The sequence below is a fragment of the Trachymyrmex cornetzi genome, unplaced genomic scaffold (genome assembly GCF_001594075.2).
Source record: "Trachymyrmex cornetzi isolate Tcor2-1 unplaced genomic scaffold, Tcor1.1 scaffold482, whole genome shotgun sequence".
Lineage (NCBI taxonomy): Eukaryota > Metazoa > Arthropoda > Insecta > Hymenoptera > Formicidae > Trachymyrmex > Trachymyrmex cornetzi.
This window is the reverse complement of record NW_017299641.1, coordinates 433973-454183: the sequence shown is the minus strand read 5'-3', so window position 1 is coordinate 454183 and position 20211 is coordinate 433973. Positions and strand designations below refer to the sequence as shown.

Sequence of the window (20211 nt, the reverse complement as noted above, 5' to 3'; positions counted from 1 at the left end):
TTTATATGTGCACAAAAACTGAGAACTTTCTCGAATTATTCTTTGGTGCGAGATAGATCTCTTTTTAAAAGAGGCAGATAAACATTGGGCAGTCCTTCAGTGTCACTTTGCTTATTTATACTCACACTTTGACTTTTTATATATACCATTTCAGATATTCTTTGTTTATATAAAGATTGTTCTGTATCTAAAATGCTAACGTTTTCCCAATCTAATTCATGATTATCATCAACTTGGTAGCGCGAGACAACAGACATAGCATCAGTGGATTTTCTTATGTCAGCTTTATGTTCTTTAATTCGTGTTTTTAGTTTTCTTTTTGTTTGGCCTACATAAGAAGATTCACAGTCCAAACAATTTATTTTGTAAACTACATCACACTGGTCATCTTTGCATACGCGATCTTTTTCCGTTTTTATGAATCTGTTCAGTTCGTTTATTGGTTTATAGGAAATATTAAATCCATGCATATGTGATACCTTTTTAAATTTTTCGGATACTTTGTTCAAATATGGTATGATGAAAAGCTTTTTAGCTGTATTTGATCTATGCTCCTCATTATTGCCGTTACCATCATTATTTTTATCCAAATTAAATCTATTTTCTAATTTTTTAATTCTATTTTTAATAGTCGAAAAAATGCATTCTAAAGGATAATCATTTATTAGTAAAGTGTGTGAATTAAATTTGACATATTTTTTTCCTGAAATTTCGGATATGATGAAAATAATATTCTGTCAAACTGCCCAATGATTACTCCTCTTTTGTGCACAATTGGATGATTAGAATTAAAATTTAAATATCTTCCTGAGAGTTAGTTGGTTTTTTGTACGCATCAAAGACGATTTTTCCTGTTTCATTAATTTTACATCTAAGAAATTAATACCATTCTCATCACCATAATCTACAGTGAAATTAGTCCTTTCGTGGTACGAATTAAATAGTTCGAGAATAGAATTTACTTTATCACTTTGTACAGACAATATCGGAAATAGAAAGACGCAACAATATCATTAGTCGTGAGAATTTTATATTCCAAATCTTGCAAAACAATATTGGCCAATATAAGAGAAAGTAGAGATCTCATGGGCATGCCAAAATCTGTTTAAAAATTTGTTTGTCAAATGTAAAATTTGAAAAATGTAAAATTAATTATGATTAAAATCGCTCTTAAAAATTCTTGGGTAGGTATCGACGTCTTATTTCCGGTGAGGTTCCATCTTCGTTCAATACTTTTTATCACTAAGTTAGTAGGGATATTGGTGTACATCGATACCACATCAAACGATATAATGCTGAAATTGTTGTTAATTAAAATTTCATTTAGTTTTTTTGCGATTTTGAAACTGTTTTTTATATAGCTAAAGTTCTTTTCATTAGTATCTTCTATAATGTCTTTTAAAAAAGTCGCTAATGGATAACAGGCGCTGTTTATACAGCTATCATTCTAAGAGGATGACCCTTTTTGTGAATTTTTTACAGTCCATAAAAGATCTCGGGAATTCTCCGTCAGATACATAAAGTTTTTTATAAGTATATTGGTCAATATAACCTGATTTTTCCATTAAAATTTTTGTTACACGAGCATTAATATGCATTATATATTGAATTTTTTTGACTTTATGAAATTAAATTGCGGGTTTCACGTATGCTTTCTACTAAGAAATGCATAAGAATATTCAAATCTAATATTAATGTCAGAATAAAAATCTATTTTTTAAAGACATGTTTGAACGAAGGTTTAATTTCGAATACATGTATAAAATTTTGCGTTACCCAATAACTTCATTAATAAAGGAAGGATTACGCTTGAATTTATCAAACACGTAGAGTATATACTTTTTAAAATTGATGATGAAGTATGTAAAGCTATCAGGAACGATGCAATCCCAATCTTAAAATCTATGGATCATAATATAATAAGAACATCAGAATATAATATCTTACGGGAAGGTGTGAAGTTAAACGATTCATCTCAGATAATCCTGACATTCTAATCACCAGAGCGGATAAGGGAAATACAACAATAATAATGAATCTCGATGATTACAAAAGCAAAATGAACGACATTCTATCAGACCAGAGCACATATATAGTTGTGAATAAAGATCCCACGAATAAAATAACTACGAAATTCGTAATTTGTTAACTAAATAGAAAAATCAGGGTTATATTGACCAATATGCTTATAAAAAACTTTATGTATCTGACGGAGAACTCCCGAGATCTTATGGACTGTAAAAAATTCACAAAGAGGGTCATCTTCTTAGAATGATAGTCAGCTGTATAAATAGCGCTTTTTATCCATTAACGACTTTTTAAAGAGGAATTATAGAAGATAGTAATAAAAAGAATTTTAGCTATGGAAAAAGCAGTTTCGAAATCGCAAAAAAACTAAATGGAATTCCAATTAATAACAATTATATCGTTTAATGTGGTATCGATGTACACCAATATTTCTACTGACTTAGTGATAAAAAGTATTGAACGAAGATGAAATCTCATCGGAAATAAGACGTCGATATCTATCCAAGAGTTTTTAAGAGCGATTTTAATCATAATTATTTCTACATTTGATAAAAAAATTTTTAACAGATTTTTGGCATGCCCATGAGATCTTCACTTTTTTCTATATTGGCCAACATTGTTTTGCAAGATTTGGAACATGAAATTCTCACGACTAATGATCTTGTTGCGCCTTTCTATTTCCGATATGTCGATGACATTGTATTGTTTGTACAAAGTTGTTAGAAAATTATCATTATAAAAAATTTAAATCACTAGTGTTCTAAAGAGCAGGAAGATGACAAATGGTACACACGAACTGTGCTCTAATTTTTACGACTCTCCGGCTCCGGCCTTCTGCGTTATGCTCTCGTCACGTCGTTTCTGTTTTTGGCGTACTTCGGCCTTTTCGGTCTTCGTCTGTCTCCTTCTTGTAGCGGCTGCTCGAGTAAATGTGCATTTCTTCAGAAAGAAATCTTTTGCAACACATACACACTAATAGTTTTTATTTAATCCTGATTTCATTAGACACTACTCTCATCAAGATCTATTATGGTTCCTAAAAGGCCATAAATGTGCATAATATCAGTGATTGAGTTTAAATGGTAATCTTTTCACAATCGCTTCAAATAAGTTACATGGCATACAACTGTTTCGACTCTAAATTTGAGGTTTATGGATTTACCTTCAACGGTTGGAAATTTGAGTGTATATGGCCTAAAACCGTTTCCTTTGATCGCTTATTTAGCGTTCTTTCAGCATATTGAAAACGACCCATTCTTATTGGCCTGGTATAAAGAATATTCCTAATTCTTCGGGTGCAGCAAGCTTAATTAACTTTAACGGTTAGTTTTATAATCTCGTTATACATTAAAGAAAGAGTCTAAAGAGTCTAAAATTTATCTGCAAACTAGTGAGTACACACAGAATTTTCATATTTTTGCGTTTTTGTTATCTTATTTAAGTATAAATTTATCGCTTAATCATACTGCAAGAATTTTGATTGTATCAATTCGTCGTTACATCATCGTAAAATCAATACAAGTATTTATTTATGCAAATGTAATTAAGGTTGATGAATTCAAAAGTTTATAAAACTTTAATATTATTCTAGCTTTATCTATTAAAATTAAAAAAAGGAAAATCTTAAATTAATACTGATTTGTTATTTGTATTTTTCTTGAAAATTAGGATTGTATTGTAATAAACTTATAATATAAACAATTGCTTTCCGAATTAAATGGCTTATTCCTCGCTTCACTAGATTACTTTCTTCCACTACTTTTTTAATATCTTTTCTTTATCTTTCCAGCCAACAAAAAGGGTAAATCTTTATTAACAAAAGTGATAAGGTAAATTCTATTCTCGAAATATTTAATTCGTACCACTAAAGGATTAATTTCACTGTAGATTATGGTGATAAGAATGGTATTAATTTCTTAGATGTAAAATTGGTGAAACAGGATGAAAAAATCATCTTTGATACTTACAAAAAACCAACTAATTTAGGGAGATATTTAAATTTCAATTCTAATCATCCAATTGTGCATAAAAGAGGAGTAATCAATGGGCAGTTTGACAAAATATTAGAAAAAGGAGCGTAAAACCACTGCACAGGTTGTTTTTTGTGATATTAAATATATTACATAAAGGTTCTGATTTAACTTAGACATTTCGGCCAATATCTGGCCATCTTCAGTACATATACAAATAAATCCTCATTAGTTACATAAATTTAAAAATAAATATTCTTTCCCAAATATTTTGCACTGAGAGAAAAAAATACTTAATTATCATAATTCAACATTAATTTATAGTCACCTTTAGAGACCACCACAAATTTATAATTGTTTTAATGATGCAAATGTAGGAAGAAATAGAAGTCATTAAAAAAATGTTTTTTTTTTACAAAGAAGATTATTGGAATACTTAGTTAAGTATGTGAGAAAATTTATTGAGAAAAATATTAAAAATTGATTATTTTAATATAATATAAATTCTATTAATATCATTTAAAAAAAATTTTTTTTCGTATCATTTACATATTATGATATATTAGTAAAAAGATTCTAAAGTGTTTTAATTTAATAAATATAAGTATATTTCAAAATAATGATCTTGCTATAAAGAGCTTTTTGAAAGAAATTCATAAAATTTACTTATGATAAAGAAGATTCTCTCAACTGTTTATTAACATAAATTACATATTTCCAATATTACAAACAATATTTAACGGATTTATTCAGATTAGACTGGAAAAATTGCAAATTGACGGATATCGAGCACCTTATATATATTGTATTGCGTATCTAATACTCGTGCCACGCATATCAAGCACGCACATAAAAATGTGACCGTGACATAAACACGATTAAGCCAAGTTACGAATAGGCAGTTATAAAGTAGTTAACCTCAATTGTTTTAGCTTACAATTAGTATTTTAAGTGTGGCCCAAGTTCAATACTTTTTTATTGTCAGTCGTATTTTTTCTTGGATGCTCATGCAACATCTCGCGTTAACTTTCAGCGCGTAACGTGAATTCCTCGTTGATTCAGATAATATCAGTCATGGCAGACCGCTACGTTAATTTTTTCCGGTTACTGCTCTCGATGAGATCGCCAACAACTTTAATCTGAAACTATTAGGAAGCACGGAAGCGCGATCAAATTATTCTTAGTAAAGGAAAGTTGTGATGTAATTGTAATCATCTGTGCCGAGGACTCTACAGAGTATTTTCTTTCGATAAGCGGTGACTCTAATTGAAGGCGCGACGAAGAGGAAACATAAATCCAGTTTATAATTCGATTACATAATTACAAGACTTGATTAAGTAACAAAAATGTTAATGCTGATTCGTCGAAGTGTAGTAAATTAAATTACTTTGTAATTAAATGACAACTCAAAAATAGACCATAAGATTATGTTAAATGCTGTTATGCTAAACAAAAATATTAAAGCATGAAACGAGATCCGACAATTTTACGGGACCAGTTTATTCTACGACGGAATTGCATTTTGCCGTGAATAAATTTGCTGAATAACGAGACTAATAGGATTTTGGCGAATATAAAGAGATATAGTCTCATTATATCGCTGTAATTGTTATTTGACGATACTTGAGGGATAATCAACATCGCAATTACTGAAGCATTACTGCCACTAAGAGAACAGATAATTATATGTCTGACATCGTGAGAAAGGAGGCTGTGTTATTCGAAATCGCAGCTTCATATATTGAAAAGTATAATATTCTAGCATTTTTATGTGATCACGCGAACACATTAATCCGCACAGTTCATGCTTATTTTCACTTTTCTGATTATATAGTTGGACAATAGAAACTATAAAATTAAAAAAAGAAAAATCAGAGAACGCTAATTAAAGAAAGTATAGAAACCACCTGGTGAGACTTTGTGAATTTTTCAGCGGTATGAGACTCTGATATTTGGTTCAATATCGAGTCGACAAACTTTTCATGACGATAATAGAGACGTCAGCGTGCGAAAGTTCTTCCAATTTTCACATAAGAGATGTGAATCTTCGCTGAAACGGCCCATCCAGAAAATGTTAATAAGAACTTGCGCGGAGCAGGGAGATGGAAACGCGTTGGTTGTCCCTCGGCGACCGCAAATTTTCCTTGCGATTTCACTTTCTCCGATGTGGCATAATTGCGCGTGTTACGAATCGTAATACTCGATTCAGCGTCGGTCGTTCATATAACGCAATCGCACGATCGTGTTTCAACAATGTAGGACCTGCGAACCTGTAACTAACTTTTACGCACATTCACACGTATGCATGCGGCACGTGCAAGGTGTAACATGCTCTATCGGTATTTCATCGAATTATGCAACGATACTGATTAAATACCACCTCGTCGAGAGAATAGATATGCGTACCACATTTCGCTGACAAAAAATCAAAACTGTTCTGAATATTTTGGGTTTCTCACACGTCGTATGCGATCGAATTGCGATACTATCTAATTAGCGAAACTTTCATTATATCTTGATGTCATCGAGTACAGATTGCGTATTTGGGCAGACGATGCAAGATATAACAAGTTAGAACTTTCTCATTTACGGAAAGTTGGAAGTTTCTTGCGCGTGAGCAGATGAACTTGTAGACAAATTTGTTCTTGAGAGTGTTCTCTCGTAACAGAAGATAAATGCCGGTACCGAAATTGGATAATATTAAAGTTTAGATCAACTCAAGTGTAAATCTTAACCCTTACAATACACGGTACAATTTGGTGCCTCATCCGTCCAAACATGACCGGGTTATTAGAATCTGTCCGTTTTTTTTTCACCTATTCAGAATGGTTAAAAAAATCTCTAACAATTCACATACTTTCAACTTTTTAGAATAAATATTGAAACTTTATTTTGGAAAATAATAAAATGTAGTATAATTTATAATTACCAAAAGACTCAAAGAAACTTGCACGAACAGGAATCGCTCGGTCATTAGTGACCCTTGTACAGTAAGGGTTAAGTAAGATTTTTAATTTTCTCAGTACACAATTAATACGCTAAACATACTATTTATTTCTATTTTTTATGATTTTATTTTACACAGATTTTGTTTTTCCTTATTAAATGTAAACTAAACCGCTTGATTCGCTCTAGAAATGTCTATTGAAGCGCATTCGCGTTTCACACATTGAACACATATATATATTTATTTAGAATGGATCTTTTCCTTAAAAGATCGAGAAACACAGTACAATGATCTTTTTACTCTTTACACACACGTTACACTAGAATTTTTTCGCAGACAAGACTTAATCTATGTTGGAATTGTTTATCTAAACATTGACTAAAGAACATACAAACAATATATATTTACAAACGTAACAAATAAATTATAATCTATATCGTGTTGAATAATAATAATTTGCATGCTGTAATCAGGCACTTCGTCGAATTTAATTTCGTATACCTCAAAACACAAAATGTGCTCGTCTAAGAAAATCTCCCGTTACAAACATCTTCCATTACAAACGATGTTTAATTGAAATAAAAAAGAGCAAAGAGAAGAAAGCATATTTATATAAAAGAAATTGATTTTTACCGAGCTACTGCTCTTCAATAGTTGAAAATAAACAATGAGGTAACGTACGCTGTTGGTCCTTTAGGAATTGTTTTTCTCCATGTATTGTCTTTTTTTCTTTTTTACTCTATTTTTAAAAATCGATAAGCCACGCGTAGCAACATATTTATTATGGCCCGTATTCAGAACGCGCTTTTATCGATAAAAGCGCACTTTTATCTCTGAAATTCTATAATATGCGTAACGTAAAGTATGGTATGTTAGCGTGCTAACATCGTTGTAAGCGCGTTCTGAATACGGGCCTATGTCTTTTCGTTAAACTTGGTCGAAATGTAAATGTACTTGGTTTCTATTTTGTTTGAAGTTCGGTTCCATGCTGTTGCTTACTTTTAGCGTTATTCCCATTGATGGAAAATATTTTCTTCCAAGTGGGGAACTGGGCAGTCATACTCGCGTATATAATTGGATTGTAGCAAATAGAGGATTTCGCGAGGAGCGCTGGCAGCACCGCTAAGATATGGGAAGTTTGTACCTGCAATCATACACGTGGGAATCATCTTTCATAAGACGTAATACATATGATTCTTCACAGCTTGTTGTAAATAGAGAGACGTGAAATTTATCGAGCTATTGAGAGGCTATCAGCCTGTCAACCATTAGATTCTGATATGGATAATCAATCACGAGGAAATTGACCTCGTTGCTTGAATACAAACATTTTACTGCTTGAGTATGTATGTTGTAATACTGTCTCTTGTTATTTATTTGTCACGCAGTGGATTATCGATTCCGACATACAAATTATAATTTATAATAATTAATTGATAATTAATTAAAAACTAGTTTCATAACAGCTGCTTTAAGGGCTTACATATGTTTCTCGAACTTGAAAAGTAGTGAAAATGTGATGAGAAATTGTAAGAAAACTATTGGGCTAATTGATTTCATTTTTTTTTATTTTAAAGGTGGACTCTTAAGGAGCATAAAACGTATAAATAAATTTAAAAAATAATTAAAAACGTGGCGGCTGCGTCCAGTGGCGTAGAACGTGATTTTTTTTATCGGGTCGAACGGTGGGCATGATTCAGCTCGTAATTCTTATCTGAAACAAAAATTTAAAATTTTGTATCATTTTTTAGAATCATAGTTCTTGTGTGACGAGAAGAATTTAAGAAAAAAAATACATTACGGAAATGATCATAGTTTGAAAGAAGAGTCGTAATTTTCACAAAAAATTGTCTATTTTTTATTGCTATTCGAAAATGGTTAAATTTAATTAAAAAAGCTCTTGTGACACGATAGTGGATCTAATTTAGAATACGTATGTCAAAAATGAAGTTAATCGGATGAACGGTGAGGCAGTTATCATGCTCACCGTTCTGAAAAATGCTATTTCGAGAAAAACGCGTTTAAAGTTTTGCAAGGATAAAATAAAAAATTTTTACTTGTGCTTAATCAGCAATGCCTGCACCATAAAGTTGGCCCTCCTCTGCAGTATGACCCTCTTCTGACTGCAATCTGCTCTATATTTCGACGACAATACACCCTACCGGTAACTGGTTAGAATTCTGACCTGCGGAGTGACCTGGCTAGTTTCGTTAAAGCAGCTGTAACTTCGTCAATATAATTCGAATATCGAACTCGTTCTGGTCTTAAAATGTTTCTAAGATATGTACCTTTTAAAATAAGCAAAAGAAATCGATTTTTTGAAACTGAGAAACATATGTGAGCCCTTACGATCTTTAGAATATTGGATGTCTCGTAATTGAGAATACTTACGTAGAAATATTGAGTTGCGAGTGCAAAAACGGCGTACGGCAACCAAGCAATTAGAAAAGCAAAAATCATTAAGTATACCATCTTAGTGACTTTCTTTTCCCGTCTATTTCTCGCACCTGGAATAAGACAAATAGCCGAGAACAATAATAATAATGTCAACAAGAATAAATTCTATTAAAAGTATTACTCACCTATTCTTTTTCCTATTTTCCTTAAAGTCCTTATTATGCCGTAATAGCTGCTGACAATTATCATGACAGGAAGGAAGAATCCAACAATAAATAAAAATCCAATGTAAGTGTCGTTGTGCGTATCAGGATCGTGTATCTCCCAGGATACGCTGCAGGATATGTTACCTGCTTCTGGGCCATAGATCCCCCAATTGAAAAACGGCGGTAACGATAAGGAGAGCGCATATATCCAAACCAAAATCGCCAATATGTAAGCATTCCTGTAACAATTAATTTCTTAAGGTAAGTATTTTATTTAGGATAATTTATGAAAAATATTAACTATTATTCAAAATTATATCGCTAATTTAATATTATATATTTTATATACTTTATTATTTCGATCACTTTTCTCTTGTTTCATTTATTTTACTTCTCATCAAAAAATGTTTTTTGTTGAGAAAAACAAAAAACATAATATAAACGTAATATAAAAAGGCTGTAGGAGTCAACGCTGGTTATAATTAGCGATAAATTAAATAATGATCAAATATATTATCTGATACACATATAAACCTTGTTTAACTCTATTTTGAGTCATCTTCAGCAAATATTGTGATTTCAAATTGTTTTATTGTTAATAATATAAACGAACATAGATAAATATAAATAAACAATAATAGACAAAAATAAAGAAAATAAATAAAACAAGTGAAAAGCGGAAACATTATGAACAGAAAAAAGTGAAGTTCTTCCATTTTAATGTTTTTTCTAGATGCAGTTTTTTTCCACAAAAACGGAAAGTGTTAGCGTATAAAGTATTAACGTACTAGAAGAAATTTGATTATATAACAGTGCAATGATGTACATAATTGTAAGATATAAAATATAAATCAATATTAAGTTCCGATAATTAGGTACGAAAATTATATTTTACACTTGAATAATGAAGGAAAACTTCTTGGATCTTCTTCAAATAAATCCAGTTTTAATTTAAAAGGCAGTAAATTAATAATTATTTGTTAAAGAATATTAAAAAAAGAATCTGTAAATTTAGAATATATGCATCGTCTAATATTTTTTCTTCTGTAGCAAAAGCTTTTGATACAATTTTTTAACAATATTTTAATTTTTATAGTATACTTCGGTAAATCATAGTTAAAATACTTTGGTAAATCATAGTTAAAATTAAAACTTTAAACTGTTGAAATTTAATTAAAATTATACACACGATTAAAAAACTCATACTTTAATTTTTTAATTTTGATTTCTTTATTTACCATTTTATTGTCAATTTAATATCTCATGTTTTGTAAATTGATTATATATAATGAATATTTTTCTTAATTATTTGTTTTTTTTTATAATGAATTTTGAATTCATCATATTTTTTAGTTGAAGCATGAAATACATACCGATGATTACTATACTTTATAAACAGTGATTATACTATCGAGTGTTAATTATTTTATAGTATGAAATTCTAACTCGTTAGTGTGTGAAATATTAACTCTTTAGTAAAATCACGGATTTACTATTAAAGCGAATTGAAAGTCCGCGTTTTTGCTCGCTTATACTATCACTTTCTCGTGCATAAAAAAGGATTCCTTTTCGAGGAATCGAGGAACAAGGAGATCATTTTTAAGCCATCGTTAATTGCAAAACTGAAAACAGTATGAGGACCATGATATTAAATTTTTTATATCAAAAGATGATGTTCTTGCTTTATAATAAATGAAAGACGTAATACTGTAATATTGGTTAGTGTATTGAAGTGACTTACGCTTAATATTGCTTAACATTATATGCAAGTCACTTTAACGTGAAAAAAATTAGATTCTGTCAAGAAAATAAAGCAACGGGTTTCACAATGTAATACTACTTAATCCTAACATTCTTTTATCATTTAAACATGTTTTATTACTTGTCCGTCTTCCGTACATGTGATGGGAGAAATGGGAGAGTGTGATGCAATTAAAATCCATTGCAAACTCGTGCAAATTACATTTTAAAGGTGTTAATGATCACCTCGTAGATGTGATGAGCAACATCACTTCCCGGAGAATGTTCCGATGAAAGTGTGCGATAGAAAGTCGAGGAATGCGCAAGTTAATCATTTTTCCCTGTTGGCAGCTTTTGTATTATGATCGTTACGTATCATCGTGAAAAGGAAAAAATTATTTTTCGGAAGTAAAACTTAATGAGCAGAGCAAAAGTGCTTTTTTTTACTGAAGACGTACGTTTCTTATGTTAATCATAAATTTACAGAGATTCATCTAGTTTTTTAATGCGTTAAAGATAAATTGACCAGATAAGTAAGATAAATATACATATAATAAAGTAAGTGAACACGATCGAGAAATTACATTTATATATATATTTTTGCTCATATATAATTTTTATACATGTAGTTTTGTTCTCTGAAAAGTGTGCATGGAAGAGAAATCGACAATCTTTTTACCTTATTGATAATGTCTTCATCGGGCATGTAACTAATAGGAATCTCTCCATTGCCATCACTGTCAGATTACCGATACTGGCAAATCCCATTGTAGTCATGAACCACGCGTACCTAAAGTTAGAAAATTGATTTGATTTTTATAATTGAAAGAGTGAAGAATATGATTCAAGTGAATTGAGAATATTCTACAAAGCAAATTATTTGTGAATTTATCTTGATATCTTTACGTGTTTACGTTCTTTATAACTTTTATAATGACTCTACGAGATGCATGTTATTAAACTCTATTACTGCTTATATGAGCTTTTCAGAAGCCAAACTAATTATCTCTATTTTTTGTGAATTTGTCAATTTTATTTTACTCAGAGCGTTGATTAATATATAATTTCATAAATTTTCTTTATTTTCTGCTTCATTTCTATTTAATATTGATCAATTAGTTTGACTTGTGACAGGTTTATATAATACTATTCATTTTATTTTCCGATATATTTAAATGGTACTGAAATATATTATGTATTAATAAACTTATTTCTATTGTTTTAGACATAACGAAAAAAAAGTTACGTTTCAGGAATAAATTTACAATGTTTTGTGAATTATTTCAATCTTGCAAAATAATTGTCTCAAGATATAGGGACATTTTTAAGACTTAGTATTAATAATGTTCGGTGGATATAAGATATATGAAGCTCATTTAATAGTCCACAGGACGTCTAAGATAAGGTTCTAGACTATAATTATATAGGTAGTCCTTACAATATTCCGCTCAGTTAACGGTTCTTAGGATATCTATAGGACGTCTTTGTGCTATTTGGGATGTTTATGCGCAAACTCTCGAGACTGTCTTTATCTGTGGGTGCGATCCACTTAACGCTGCAAGTGCTCTGAAATCTTCTTTGATTAATCAATTCATAAAACTCTTTCTTCTGATTAATCAACAAAACATTTGTAGCGTTAAATGGATCGCATCCAATAGATTTAACTATCGAGATGAAATGATATTTCTTTATATAATAATGATCAAATAATAATGAAGTATATACCATAGACACACTTCGTGACTCCAATACCATTCACCTGCAATGGCCGATGTCATTGTGAATGGGTTTCCCAGTGCAGCAACTAAGAAATCTCCAATCTGTCATAGTAAACATATTAAGCATTACAATATGCTGTTTATTATACTAATCGAACAACATAAAGTATAATTATGCATTTAGAGCCAGTATCTTCTGAGTTGGATACATTGCACTATTTTCATGTCATATAAACACATATTATTTATATAATAGAGGAAAGCCCCCTATTATGAGATAGGCTCCTAATATGAGATAGCGGCGTTTCTGCTAAACTAATAAATACTATCTATATATTGGTTCCACCACGAATTTATTGCTCTTGGATTGAAAACTATTTAGTAGAAAATTCTTTACTAGATCATGCCTGTAGTTATTGTAAAACAAGATTTTAAAATTTGGATGTCTTCAAGTTTCATTAAGATGAGCCTTCAAACCTTGTTTATTATTTAATAAATAAATATTTGGCAATAAATTCTTCATGTAGTGATAGAGTTAGGTCGTACTAATAGAAAAATACGGGATATGTTGAATTGTTTAATTACAGAAGTTAGATTTGATGATCGTATAACTATTAGACGTGGAAATCGTAATATGAGATACCCATCCAGGTTATTTCTAATATGAAATAACCCATGCTCCTATGTTATAGTGAAAATTGTTGCTAAAGTATAAATGTTAGTGTACAATAATAAAAAAGACAACCGGAATGAGCATCGAGTGCCTATTTCTGCGACGCTTGATTCCAACTACCCGAAGACGAGTTCTGGATATAATCTATCGCATGCTTATTTTTCGCGCACGCTGGCTGTGTTTGTTTATATTTTGGAAACATGAAATAAAGTTTTTTAATTGCAATACTGATATACTTTGCGTTTTACTATTGATTTCTCGGAGCATCTCATAGGAGCACAATTTTTTGACTTTGCGATTTGCTCACTTTTCTTTAATTAAAAAAAAATGGAATTTAAATTAAATTTTATATAACATTATCTTAAAGATTTTATTAAAGTCCCTTCAAAATGACCTATTATTTTTTTAAATTCTGCCTATGGACTTCTAGTATTTACCCAAAATGAACTCGGTATCTCATAATAGGGGCCTTTCCTCTATATCTATATTATCAAACATATTGAATTCTTAGGCTACATTCCAAAACCATACTCTGAGTAAAAGAGTTGATTCATGGGCGATTCATATTATATTTCGAAACTGTCTTAACTTAAGTAATATTTTAAAATTATATAAATATATCTTAGTGCCAAAACACTACCGTGTTTCCAGATATCACAAATTTATTATCAAAAAGAAGAAGAAGAAATCAGAGTCGCGTATTAATTTCTTAAGACAGATTTTGAAATAAGAAACCGACCTATAAGTTAACTCTTTTATTCAGACTAAAGTTTTGGAACGTAGCCATAATATCTAATTATATAAGGTTGGTGTGCAGAAATATATTTTGTATTTAAACAAGATTTCGTTATAATATCAAGAACTGATTACTTTTCAAAGTTATCAGAAGTTAGCTCCCATTGCGTCCTATCAAGTGGTATAAAGCTTTTATTTCATGTTGCTCGAAGAGTAATCACTGGAGTATACCACTAGAGAATTGCTCTATAGAAAGTTCGAAACAAATATGAAAACAACACGAGTTTCACTAAATACTTTCAAAAATAAAGTATAATTTAAATTAGAAAAACAAATTATCAGAGTATTAAAATTTATAATATTAAGAACTTATTGTCTTTACAAGATACAATATACAAGAATAATTGAAATAGGGCCATTATTATTGTAAAGAGTTGTCGCGGTAATTAGTATAACATTAGTATAACATGTATTAGTATAAAAATTGCACACACTTTAACGTCACAGTCATAATGATATAGGCGATTAATTGTTTATATCATTATGACTGTGAGACATTAAAGTGTGGTCATAGATTTTTTATATGCACTAATTATAGATTCTTTATTGCTCTATTTCAATTATACTTGTAAATTAAAATTAGATTTAAAGGTAATAATAAACAAAGTAATCTTAATTTTTTAAGAAATGTTCCGTATTCCTTTTCTAAAATAAAAACCATATTTCTATGTTATATTAATAGCTTTTTATAATTTTATAGTTTCATAATTTTACGACTTTTTAAGTTCTATTTTTAAACAATTATTTTTATAAGAGCGTTATTTATTACTAGAAAATAATTTAACAACATTGTTATAATTATAGGATTAAAACAGATTTATATTCTATAACTTAAAATTTTGGATAAAATTCATAAATTACAGGAAAAACATACAGCGTTTGATATTCAGAATTTGTTACAGTTTTCAACAACATAGCATTTTTCTCATATTCATATCATTAATAAAGCATCACGTTTTTTCCTCATTATCAATTCACCATGTGACATCGTTAAAAAAATTCTTAGCTATGTGATGAAACATAGCCGACACTCTCTCTCTCTCTCTCTCTCTCTCTCTCTCTCTCTGTCACATAAATTGTTTTATCCTTATTTCCTAACTAGGAGCGACTTGACATTTCGAAACATGTTCTTCTAATGCTTAAAATGTCCGCTTAAGTAAAAAGTCTCGTATTAATTATCTGCGATTATGTCAGCAAAAAATTGTGTAATAGAGCTAATTAGACAGAAAACCTAACACTTTTTCGAAAATCAATCGGAAGGAAAAGACGTAATACATAAAAGTACCCTTCATTCGATATATTTGCAATTTTGTAACATTATATTTTATATACAAAATTTGTTAACAGTTTGCAAATAATAAATTAATAATTTTAGATTTAATAAAACGTATAAACAATTATATCGTGAAAATATACTAAACTTATAAAATATAGTAAACTTGAATTTAAAAAAAATTATCGATTTAAAGCTAGCTTCACAGGCTGCTCTTATATTTAAGATTATCTTAAGTAGATGTTATAAGCCAATCATAGGGTTTTATTAGCATCTTAAGATACTGCCTAAGAAAATTTGAAAATAAGAAACTATGAATACCGACTTTAGAATTAATGTAATAAGTAATAGTATTTTCAAAAAGATACATTTTTATAGTTTTTTTATCTTAAATACTAACAATTTTTTTAAATCTTCTTTTTCAAAAATATATGTATTTAAATTACTTACCTATCTAAATATTTATATATCAATTAATTATACAGTGTATATAAAACATGAATGTAAAAACTTATTTTAAAAATATTGTTTAAATACTCATATTGTACTGTGAAGATTACATTATTATTGTTTACCAATATTATTCCAAAACGCAACGTTATTAATCCGTATTTTGCTTAATCAATGTAGATTTATTTTAATTCCATTTCCCCACAGAAAAATTGTTTATTTTATCTTAGTAAACATATGCCCGTATTCATAGCCAGACCTTGTATTTGAAGCTTCCTTAAATTTATCTTTAGATCAGTAGCCAATGAAATAATTCGTAGAGTATCTGAAGATAAATTTAAGGAAGCGCTTTAAATATAAGGCCTGACTATGAATACGGGCATTTGATATCTCTTGGATGTCTGAGCGTTATTTTCTCCTTTTAATGAGATTTAAATTCTTTACTTGAGAAGGTACATTTACTTTTTTTCTTATTTTTTCTCACAATTACATAATAATGTGAACTCTTATTGTTATTATTATTTTTATATGTTTTTTATAGATCTTTTTAATTTAACTTCTGCACTGTTGCAATGCTTTCAATGGTTTTCACGACTACTGTGAGAGTTTTAACTTTTGACTCAACATTTTTATAAGAGAGAACGATTTTAACAAAAACACAAGTAAAATGCCATTATTAATCGAGTTTACCTTGAAGGAACAAAAAAATGACTACATCTGTCGTTGCAAGCATTTCAGTAAACAACACATATTTACATTACTTTATACACGTATTAAGTTATTGAAACTCTGGATATTTTTCCGCTTGTAATATTTTAATATTAAAAAATTGTATTAACATTGAGAATGACCCGATCGACGTCGAAACGTTTGTTTGTAATATCATAGTTATAATTTAAAATATATATATTTTGTTGTTTGTGTATTTCTGGCTCGTAGCCCTTCAGATTATTTGATTTATTGGATATCTCTGTTTACAAAGAGTTAATGATGATACTTTTATTATTTATTTTTTAATATAATACTGCTTTGATAGCTTTACTAAATATTCTAATTGTGCTGACAAGTCATATTTATAGATCAAACTCCTAATCTTTTATATTTTTGTACGATTTTTTACAATCTTAATGGAATATTATAAATAATTATATAATTAAATTTTACTAACTTCAATAAATTATCCAAATATAACTTTAAAATAATTATTTAAAAATTTCATTACTGGAATAAAATTGTTATATAAAAAGTAATTTCAAATCTCATACTTAAGAATTTACAGGTCACTCTAGTTTGATTTTAAAATTCGAGGCAAAGAGAGGAAGAAAGAGATCAATAACGATATCTCCCTCCGTATTTTCTCAGAAAAAATTGACGTCACAACTTTATAAAAGATACATGAATGAAAGGTAGCTTATAGATTTAGAATAACCTGTATTGTAACTATAAAATTGAGATATTCTTCTATTTCTAATACGAAAAGTGAAAATCTATTAATTCGATGTCTGTTTAGTTAGTTGAATTATTGCCATGATGTATTATCATGCTCCATAATGTTACATTGTAATTTTTATTACAGAATAAACAATCAAATTTCTCTCGTAAACTGTATCTACGGTATATATAGATTACATTACAAATTAAATTGGTGTTAACTTTACTAATTTATGATCCAAATGACGAAGAAATCTATCCATTTTCGTACTGCTTAAAATTCCAAGAGTTAAACATCTGTTACCATTTTTGTATTGCCATGGAGCAATACGTTTTCGCAACACATTGCCGTATGTGAAAATAGAGCAGCGATTTTAATTGCAGAATAAACTTTGTTGTTTTTGTAAACTCTTCTATACTATGGAGTGCATTTTTTTCATAGACTGACCTGGAAAACGTAGGAACAATGCAAACACATTTTTTGTTCTTTATTACGGATTTATTAAAAATCAAGGCTCTAAAACTTTCATAAGATTTTGTTATTAAGCCCAAGAGTATTCACAGCTCAAGTTAATAAAGCTCCATCTAATTGTTTATTTATTTACATCAGTCCAATATAAATTTAATGTAAAAATATATTTTATGTGTGTTTTAAATTTCATATTTTAAAATATTGACTAAATGAATGTTACATTCCTTAGAGAAAGATAAATATAAATTTGACAGAAATATTGCCAAACATATCGCTATTAACGATTTTGACTATTCTTTTTTAGGATATTATTACGAATATAATATGGAAAAATTATGGAATTTACAAAACGTAAGAAATTGCTAAAGGTGAATTAAATATTCACTATTAATGAATATCATTAAAGTCGCACTTTGATATTTGTAAAGATCATTCGGCAGATTCGAATTTTCTCTAAGCTTTACTTTTGTTGTAAGAAACAGAAAATTTCAAAATTTTGTAGTTATAACACAGAAGTTATCATAAATCTACGAAGCTACCTTTCATTCACGCATTTTTTTTATAACGCTGTAACATCGATCTTTTCGATAGAGATAATTAATTTCCATTTTAATCACGATTTAGAAAAATCAAATTTAATTATTAAATAACCTATGTGTTATTTAATATTACTTAAACTGTAATATGTAGATTATTTAAAATTAGAATTTAAATGCTCGTATGTATTATAAAATTATGATAAAATCAAGGCTTTATTCGAGCTTAAAAATATTTAATTTAACATGAAATAGTTTACAAAAGTATCATTGTGCTAAATAAGTATCTTCTACCAACTAATACTATTCACAAACGTTTCGGCTTACAAAGCCTTCCTCAATGTAAATCGCAATAATAAAATGTGTAATTAACAACATTTAACAAGGTGGTTGAACCTCAGTAGTCGGATGTCGATATGTAATGGACTGATCGTCAAATGTTAACTTTTTTAAAAATAACCAACACAGCCAGAGACAAGAAAATTAATTTCAGTCACCGGTAGTCCGCGACATATCCTCATTATATAAGATAGATAGCCAATATATTCTCATTAAGATATATTGCGGACTATTAGTGACTGAAATTAATTTTCTTGTCTCTGGTTGTGGTTATTTTTTAAAAAATTAACATTTGACGATCTGTCCATTACATATCGACATCCGACTACTGAGGTTCAACCACCTTGTTACATGTTGTTAATTACATTTTATTATTGCGATTTACACTGAGGAAGGCTTTGTAAGCCGAAACGTTTATGAATAGTATTAGTTGGTAGGAGATACTTATTTAGCACAATGATGCTTTTGCAAACTATTTCATGTTAAATTAAATAGTTTTAAGCTCGAATAAAGCCTTGATTTTGTCATAGATTATTTAAATTATTTATATAAGCTATATTTTGAGAAAGCTAATAAAATTATTCAATCTCTCATTATATAAATAAAAGATACTCACGACCATGTTGACGAGGACCACGTTGTTGGGCGTCCACAGTACATTGGCGTTCTTGAGGACTGTTATTATGACCAGAAGATTCAAGAAAAAACCAAAAAAACCAATAAAGCCTAGGGCGATCGCTGCGAAAATATAGATACCGGCTAATGGCCGTTCCTCGAAACTCAGGTTCAACGACATATTTCTTATCGTTGTATAGGACTTCCGATATCAATCTCTGACGAACGGAAACCTCACTCTACGGCAGGGAGAAGAACGAAGCTCGATTTGACGAGAAAACAGTATGATCAACGCGTTTGCGTCGTTGGAAATCCGTAAAAAAACTCAGGGGAGACGAGTGATGACGAACGCGGCGCATCCGTCGTAGTCGCATTAATTAAAACCAGTGGCTGAATTTCAAAGTCAACCCTTATATAAAGCTCGTTCTAAGCCGCTCCCGCCACGCACCCCTCCTAGTCACTGTCCGGCGAAAACCAACCCTCAACGTGAAAAAGCAGGATCATGCGCGTAGATCAATCGAATCCTTACTATCAGGGGCGGCGAAGTAAAATTTTTCAATGTATGGAGTTCCCGAGGATAGATTGAGGGAGAGGAGAGGAGAGGAGACGGGGGGGGGGGGG

General features: G+C 29.8%; 1 protein-coding gene across 1 annotated transcript; it reads right to left on the bottom strand.

Moving 5' to 3' along the window:
• Positions 1–7906: 7906 nt before the first annotated feature.
• On the bottom strand, positions 7907–19771 carry LOC108765231 (green-sensitive opsin). Its single transcript, XM_018513826.1, has 6 exons — positions 19592–19771; positions 13014–13108; positions 11968–12078; positions 9528–9787; positions 9337–9452; positions 7907–8089 (listed from the first exon to the last, which is right to left on the bottom strand). Exons 1-6 carry the CDS (start codon positions 19769–19771, stop codon positions 7907–7909), a joined length of 945 nt encoding a protein of 314 aa, XP_018369328.1.
• Positions 19772–20211: the final 440 nt, after the last annotated feature.